The 8,492-nt window shown below is 35.3% G+C and overlaps 1 protein-coding gene across 3 annotated transcripts in view; it reads right to left on the bottom strand.

The window, feature by feature from the left end:
* Positions 1-379: 379 nt before the first annotated feature.
* The window catches only part of LARP1B (La ribonucleoprotein 1B), a 130,077-nt gene continuing 121,964 nt past the window's right edge, over positions 380-8,492 (bottom strand). For all 3 annotated transcript variants that reach the window (XM_036852539.1, XM_036852540.1, XM_036852541.1), the window contains 3 exons: positions 4,300-4,409; positions 3,431-3,558; positions 380-1,652 (listed from right to left, as the gene is read on the bottom strand). In XM_036852539.1, coding sequence (XP_036708434.1) covers positions 1,407-1,652; positions 3,431-3,558; positions 4,300-4,409 — 484 coding nt within the window. In that variant the 3' untranslated portion in view covers positions 380-1,406. The remainder of the gene's footprint in view (positions 1,653-3,430; positions 3,559-4,299; positions 4,410-8,492) is intronic.

Raw genomic sequence — 8,492 nt, 5'->3', positions numbered from 1 at the left:
TTGACATATTTGATCAGTCACAGCACGTTCTTCACACACTGCACAAATCTTTTTGTGCGTTTCAGTTGCATTTTTACCTTTCTTGAAATAATAAAGCATAATATGCTAAAAATATTGCTTTTTTTCTTCCATCTTCAATATTAAAATGGCTACACAAAAATTCACCAATTTTGGTAAGTCTTTTTTAAATGAACGCTGATCTGACAGCTGCCACATACAATCTAACAAAATTGTTTCAAATAAAGTTAAAGACATCTTACAGAAAAAAACTGAACGAAACTTTTGGCCCACCCACTACAGTGGTCTTCTACTAGCAGAATTTGAAAATTACGGCTTTTCAGCTGTATTCTAAACAAAAATAATTAAAAATCAATTCAAATAATTTAGAATAAGTGCTTTATTTTAATTCCCACAAAAACTGAAACTATCATTTACATCGGTTGCAACAGCAATAAAAATTAGAAGTCAATTCATTTCTTGAAAACACTTTTTATAAGCATAAAACAAAGTAAAGGACACAAAAAGTTACTCCTTTTAAACTGAAGATAATCTGACTACTTGTGACATACACACCTGCAGATGTACAAACAGCAAATGCATTCAAAACAGTGCAAGATTTAACTAATTTAGGACAGTATTCCAACCAATCCCAACTCAGTTTTCAATTACTTGTGCAGGTTTATAGAGTCACAAAAAGTAAATCTCTTCTAATATGTAACTGGCTGATGCCAATTCAGAACACTCCATACCAACACAACAATAACTATGGAAATCATGAGGCATGACTAGCGGGGAAAAAAGCAAAACCCAACATCCAAAGTGCATATACTTCAATATAACTGCAATATATTTCTACTTCTGTAAAAAAAAAAAAAATAGTTTTCTTTAAACTATAAATCTAAAAGAAAAGCAAATGTATCATTTCACATTCTTTTTCTGAATTTAAAAAACATATACATAATTGTCCTTTGTTTTTGGTAAGTTCAAATATGAATTGACAGTGGGGTTATTGGATTCTTTAAGAAAGCTCTATAGAATAGATGACTATAACATACTATATCTTCTTTAAGAAGTATGAGCTGAAATGTTAGGCATTCCTTGTGTTGTTTTTGTGTATATTTAAGGAATGCTGTTCTTATAAACAATGGCTTTGAAAAAGAAATATATTATTTCAAATATATATTTGAGACCAAAATATATTACTAGAGGATCTCTATAAAAGGTTACCAAAATTATACTTATTCGTGAAATCAGGGAAAACGTTTTTAGAATTTATCTTCCTAGAAAAAAATGCTACCATTTTTCTTCCAATGCTACCAATTTATCACAATTAAACATCAGAAGATTTCCCCCAATAATTACTGATGTAAATGTTGATTTCAAGGGCAAACAACTTTCATCAGAGTCTATTTCTCAGGCAGTTCACCATGTGTTGAGACTGAGGCAGCACTGTTCTGGTGTGAATTGTCATTGGACTGCTGTGAAGTATTCCTTCTGGGAGAGTTTGTTGGGACCCGAAGCCGATTGGCAGGTGTAGGCTTAGCAGCACTCGGTGACTTTGTAGAGGAATTAGACGGAAGTCTGTGACGATTACTCTCCTCACCAGAAGTAGATGAATGTCTTTTTCTTTCAAATTCCTCACCTATAGGGGGCTGCAAATTATGAAAGACAACATAGTGATGATTTTACTATTTTTTCCTCCCTTCAAAGTCTAAGGCCAGACTTTTCTAACAGAGGGAAACTATGCCGGCACTTCAGTAGATTTTATTAGTATAATGAAAACTTAACAGCAATTTAAGGTATTAAACTTAAATTTCCTCCTTATCAGTCAATTCTTTCATTCAACATGTTTATTAAGCTACTGTGTTTTAGGGCTTGAACTAAATAGTAGGGCATAAGCATAAGGCTGGGTTCGTTGTCTCTGGGAAAATGTTTCAGAGAGGCTATTTTCCTTCTTTATGCAACTTCTGTCACTTGCAAAGCATTTATAACTCTAACCCCTTCCTTCTCCAAACTTCCACAGTATTTAAAAGCAGAGGTCTGAATTCTTGGCTTCTGTTCAGATAGGGCAAAAATCACTAGTATTATAAAGCAGGGACATCTTGTGACAGAACTGGCTGGACCACTCCAGAAACATAGCTTTTTTTTTTTTTTTTTAAATTTTTGGCCATGCTGCAAGGCATGAGGGATCTTGGTTCCCTGACCAGGGATCGAATCCATGCCCCTTGCATTGGGAAATGCGTAGTCTTAACCACTGGACTGCCAGGGAAGTCTGAAACACAGCTCTTTAATTCCAGAGATGGAGGCACTTCTATTAACTCCATCCTTGGGCTATCAAATCTATTTACACAAAACTACAAAAGACAAACTAATTATAATACTAAGCAGAGATGAACCTAGCCTTCCTTTCACCTCTCTCTTTTCTGCTCTTTTTGATTCTTCTTTCCTTATTTCTCTCTTCTCTTCTTTCTCCTTTTCAACTTATTATGCTCATCCCCTTCTTTTTTTAAAATGTTTTCCTTTTCCTCTTGAAATCAAATTGTCTAAAGCCTATTCTCCTGTCTCTACACATGCACATAACATTCTTGCCCTAATTTTATTACGTGGGGAACCATAAATCCATGTTATATGAGCACGTGTTATGGAAACTATAGGATACAAGTACATAAAAAGTGAAAAATTTAAAAACTGTTAGTGAGGGGACTTCCCTGGTGGTCCAGTGGTAAAGAATCTACCTTAAATGCAGGGGATGCGGGTTCAATTTCTGGTCAGGGAACTAAGATCTCACATGCCGTGGGGCAACTAAGCCCACACACCACAACTCCTGAGCTCATGCGCCTCAACTAGAGAGCCTGCGTGCTGCAGACTACAGAGCCCACGTGCTCTGGAACCCACGCACCACAACTACAGAGTCCACGGGCCCTAGAGCCTGCACGACACAACTAAAGAAGAGAAAACCCACATGCCACAACTAGAGAGAAGCCCGTGTGCCACAACGAATATCCCGTGTGCCGCGACTAAGACCCGGCGCAGCCAAAAATAAATAAAATAAAATAAATAATAAAGAAATCGTTAAAAAAATATATAAATAAATAAATAAAAACTGCTAGTGAGAAATGAGTAACATATCCACATAAAAGTTACTAAATCCATAAAATGTTTATCATGCATATCAAAATTAAAGTGAACTGACCATTGCTCCATGGTTATGTAAGATATTAACATTTAGGGACTCTGGGTAAACAGAATATATGGGAATTCTCTATACTACTTTTGCACCTCTTTTAAAGTTTGATTTCAAAACTGGAAAGTTAAATTTTCAATATTAAATTTAAAAAATAAAAATTATAAAATTAAACTTAAGAAAGTCACTGATAGCTCAAGCATAAGAGTAATAAAAATAATACAGGGGAAAGGACTTAAAACTTACGTCAACACGGAAGTCTTCCAACTTCTTAAAGCTACAGAGGTATTCCTGAAGTTTGGGGTCAATAGAATGTGTCTTAGATTGAGAATATTTTAGATAAGCCCAAAACTTCTCTAATCCATACAGCTGACCTAATAACAAAGAAGAACATACATGATAAAATATATAGAATCTTTAAAAAATGATTCATATTGGATATGATCCTACCAGCATTAAACCATGTCTTCTATATACACTTTATCTAGATCTTGAAGATAAGACATTGTAATGAATAATGGCAGCTAACATTTATTGAGCATTTGCCATGTAACAGGTATTATTTAAGTGGTTTATTGTATATTAAACTAATTTGAACTATATACAACCCTATAATATAGGTGCTCTTGGGTATATTACTGATGAGTAAACTGAGGCTAACAAGGTTTTTGGAGTTTTGTTTGTTTGTTTGTTTTTCTAACAAGGTTAAGTAACTTACCCATGGCCACAGAGCTACAAAGTAGGGGAAATGGGATTCAGACTTAGGGATCTAGCCCAGAGTCTGCACTGTTACTGTTCTATTCCACCTTTCCAAGCACACTTGCTCATGTTGCATAGAATTTTCATGTAATGGAACATCAGTGAGTAGTCATGTGTGTCAAATGAATAAAGACAAAATACAAATCCATAAAGGAAACACTTCGGAGTGGCTATTTTCCAACATCTCACAAGTAAGACCTTCATACTATACGGTGCTCTATCCTTCATCACAAACCATAACAGTGGCCTGAAAGTCTTAAATAGTCTGCCCTAAAAAAACAGTTACAAACTCCCTATTTATTGACAGACTCAGATTTACAATTTCCAAATAGAATAAGGTTATTGTTTTGTTTTACCAGATTCGTAGTCTTTTTTGGTTTCTTCTTGGAAATCCTTAAAAATTTCTTGTCTGAATTTTTTTTCCAGTCCATAACTATAAAACCTGAACAGACATTCTAATCCATACCTGTGGGAAGAAAATAAAAAGTTTATAATAAAATTTTTCCTATGACAATGCAAATAGTCATATTTAACAGCACTGATACAGGAAAACATGACACAAATAAGCTCAAACAAAAGTGTTCAAATGTATGTAATTTTTAGTATGAAGATTTTTAGCTGAAGTGGTAATTAGTAATCCACAGCTGGCTTTGCTATTTTTGTTGACTCAGGCATAGCATCTCATGGAGGTATACTGGGAATATGCAAAATAAGAGGCAGCCCTTGGACAACTACACTATGGCTTATTTGAACAGACAGAGGATCTCTCCCTGGTATTTCTGAAGAACTCCCTGGTATTTTTCCCTGGTATTTCAAAAGAGTGACAGATTGGCAATGTTTTAGATTTTTTCCCAAACCAAGGCTTATAATGGTGTGTTAGTACATGGTATTAAATACTCTTGAACATAATCTCTAGGAAGATAAAGACCATACTCTTGGGCCATAGACCCTAGGTGTGGTTGACCCATTCAACTATAAAGGGACAAACCTAATTAAATGTCTCCTAAGAGAGTCTTCCTGCTTATAAAGTATATTAAATAAAAGATATTTTGCCAAAAGAATTGTATCACTGCATAAATCAGAAAAATTTGTTTCTTCTTACAGCTACCTAAAGAACCTGAGACAAGTTTTGGACAGTGGATCAAGAAATTACATGGGCTCAACCTTCAACTAGTGGTGATGAGCAGAACCCATGAGAGTGGACATGGACAAGGTCAATGGACATGGACAAGGTCAATGGTCAGTAAAGGGACCATCTAGCTCATTCAAATAAAACATGTCGCAATTTAGAAAATTCCTCATTTAGAATCCTTAAGTCATTCTGGGTGCCTCAGTGGAGGAGAGGCTGTATTTCTTCATTCCTGGTATCATAATACTGCCCAGCCATTATTCACAGGAAGAAGGGTGTGTGTGTGTGTGTGTGTGCGTATGCATGCATATGTCCTTTGTAGCCAGCTTATTTACAAGATAGAGAGTGACGGTCTCTCTGAAAGAATAAACAGGTTTCTTGGTAAGATGGCAAGAGGAATGCAGGACTACCAACCATACACTAACCTGAGCCCTTTCCTTTGGTAGCCATAAGTGACACTATTCCTTGAGCTTGTATGACTGAGGCTAAGGGGACTGAGTACTAAAGAAACACCAGTTCAGAATGACAAACCTGTCTTAATACTCCTCTTATGGGATCATATTATATTGATACCAGTGGTTCTCAACCTTGACTACATATGTGAGCCATCTAGGAAGCTTTTAAAAAGTGCTGATGCCCAGGCTCCACTCCAAACCAGTGAAATCATAATCCCTGGGGGTGAAGCCTAGGCTTCTTTCTTTCCTTCTGGAAAGGAGGATTGAGAAATTTTAGGTTTTATCAAGTAAATGACATTTTAGAGGAATGTTAGGATTCTTAGATTTTTGGTAAAGGCCAACTGACTACTACAATATCTGGATTTCTAGTCTTATTTTTTAGCAAACTAATTCCAAAGATCAAAAATATAACATTAATAATACAATCCAAATATGCAGCATAAATGCTGGAGTAAAGAGCAGGGGCAAATGACCAGTCTCTCAGTTGTCATTTACTCACTGACCAATCACTGTGAGACAGCTTAGATGAGTAGAAAACAAAAAGGCTGAGAACCAGAAAGAACTACATTTGAATTCTAGGCTTATAATCATCTCTCTAAAAATGGGGATAATAATATCCTACTTTTCAATAATAGATAATATTCGTAAAGCACTTAGACCAGAGCTGGCACATTGCAGATATGTATGTAATTAATGTTACTTCTCTCCTTTCTTCTTGGAACCATCCTACTGCTAATGTTAGTCAATGGATATATTCAGTACCGATCTTCTTCCTAATAAAAGTAACCATTTATTGAGCACTTACTATGTGTCAGATAGTATGTTAAGCTATTATAAACATACACAGAATACCATAGGAACAAAGAAGAGGAACTCCCAATCTAGACTTGGGTAGAAATGGGATCAGAAAAGTTATAGAAAGTCCTGAGGAACAAACAGAAATTGTTTGCATAAATAGCAAAATATGCTGAGATTAATTATAACAAATGCTTTCAAACTTTTCTAAGTCCAATAGTAAGAAAAATATTTTACCTTGTGACCAAGTCAACACAACACTCACATATATACGTGTGTACATAAAAACATATGTTTTGTAAATAATTAAATTTGTATTTATGTATGAATTGTAAAACATATTAACCTTACTATGTTCAGTGCAGTCTGATATTTTCTATTTTTTTAAGTAAGTCAGAACCAGTAAATTGATTTCACAACCCACTAACGGGTAGCAAAACACAGTTTGAATGAGAACATCTAGATCAGCCACTATGAAGAACAGTTTGGAGGTTCCTTAGAAAAATAAAAATAGAACTACCATATGATCCAGCAATCCCACTCCTGAGCATGTATCTGGAAAAAATTACAATTTGAAAATATACATGCACCCCAACGTTCAGAGCAGCACTACTTACAATAACCAAGACATGGAAGCAACCTAAATGTCCATCGACAGATGAATGAATAAAGAAGATGTGGTACATATATACAATGGAATGCTACTCAACCATAAAAAAAGAATGAAATAATACCATTTGCAGCAACATGGATGGACCTAGAGATTGTCATACGAAGTAAGTCAAAGACAAGTATCATATAGATATCACTTATATGTGGACTCTAAAAAGATGATACAAATGAACTTATTTACAAAACAGAAACAGACTCACAGACTTTGAAAACAAACTTATGGTTTGTTTTCCAAAGGGGAAAGGTTAGGGGAGGGATAAATTAGGAGGTTGGGATTAACATATACACACTACCGTAGATAAAACAGATAATTAACAAGGACCTACTAGCAACGGGAACTCTACTCAACCTATATGGGGAAAGAATCTGAAAAAGAATGGATTATATGTATATGTATAACTGAATCACTTTGCTGTACACCTGAAACTAACACAACATTGTAAATCAACTATACCTCTACATAAAATAAAAAATTTTTAAAGAAAGAAATGGCAAATATTGCCTTCAGTGCCAACTCTGATAAACTGGCAGTAGCTATCAAAGCTGTGATAAGAAAGACTATAAATCTGAATTCAAGAATAATATTAAACAATGCTGGGATTGATTTAAAGATGTCAGTAATGGACAGAGAAGAGGGAAAAAGAGGTACACATGCCATTTATCTATCATTCCTGAACAAGATCAAGATTCTAGATGAAAACTAAATGGGCTTTGTTTTTACACAAGTCAGTGCAAATGTAAATTTTTTTTCAAAGAAATTTATTTGCATATCTTGTATTCCTCTTGAAGATCACAATATTGACTAACAATAGATTCTTATTTGAGCTTTACAAGAGGAATCCATTTTTAGAACCTGAAGAAGGGTAAATTTAGGTAAATACTGAGTGGAAAATTATCTTTTTTCTTCTTCCGTCTCATCTCCTTTCCTCCCTTTTCCCAAGAATGAATAGCTTAGCTTGCATGAATCCATTTCATGTTCCTTCTCATCCTCTTGGCCTGTTCTCAACTCAGCCCTATTGGCACAAACTTCCCCTGAACATTTCTCATGGAAGCAAGATCTAACCTAGACAAAAAGAAGAGTTAGCAAAGCAGAGGGAGGATGAAGAGAAGAATAAGCAGAGGTAAGAATATGTACAGATGTCTAGAGGCTAGAGAGCTCGGTTCATTTGGAGAACATGTAGTTCAGTACCACGGTTGCCTAGAGGACTACAGTTGACCCTTGAACAACGTGCAGGTTAGGAGCGCCAACCCTCCCACAGTTAAAAATCTGAGTATAACTTAAAAGTTGGCCCTCTGTATACACGGTTCCTCCATATCCACAGATTCAATCAACCATGGATTATGTAGTACTGTAGTATTTACTATTGAAAAAAATCTGCATATAAGTGGACCCATTCAGTTCAAACTGGTATTGTTGAACAGTCAACTGTAGTAGGAAAAAATGAGACTGAACAGGTGCGTCAGGATGTATCATGAGAGACCTTATTTTTTCTTGTCT

Source organism: Balaenoptera musculus, chromosome 5 (assembly GCF_009873245.2).
Source record: "Balaenoptera musculus isolate JJ_BM4_2016_0621 chromosome 5, mBalMus1.pri.v3, whole genome shotgun sequence".
NCBI classification, from domain to species: Eukaryota; Metazoa; Chordata; class Mammalia; order Artiodactyla; family Balaenopteridae; genus Balaenoptera; species Balaenoptera musculus.
Note: the sequence above shows the minus strand (reverse complement) of the source record. Positions and strands in the feature narration are given on the sequence as shown.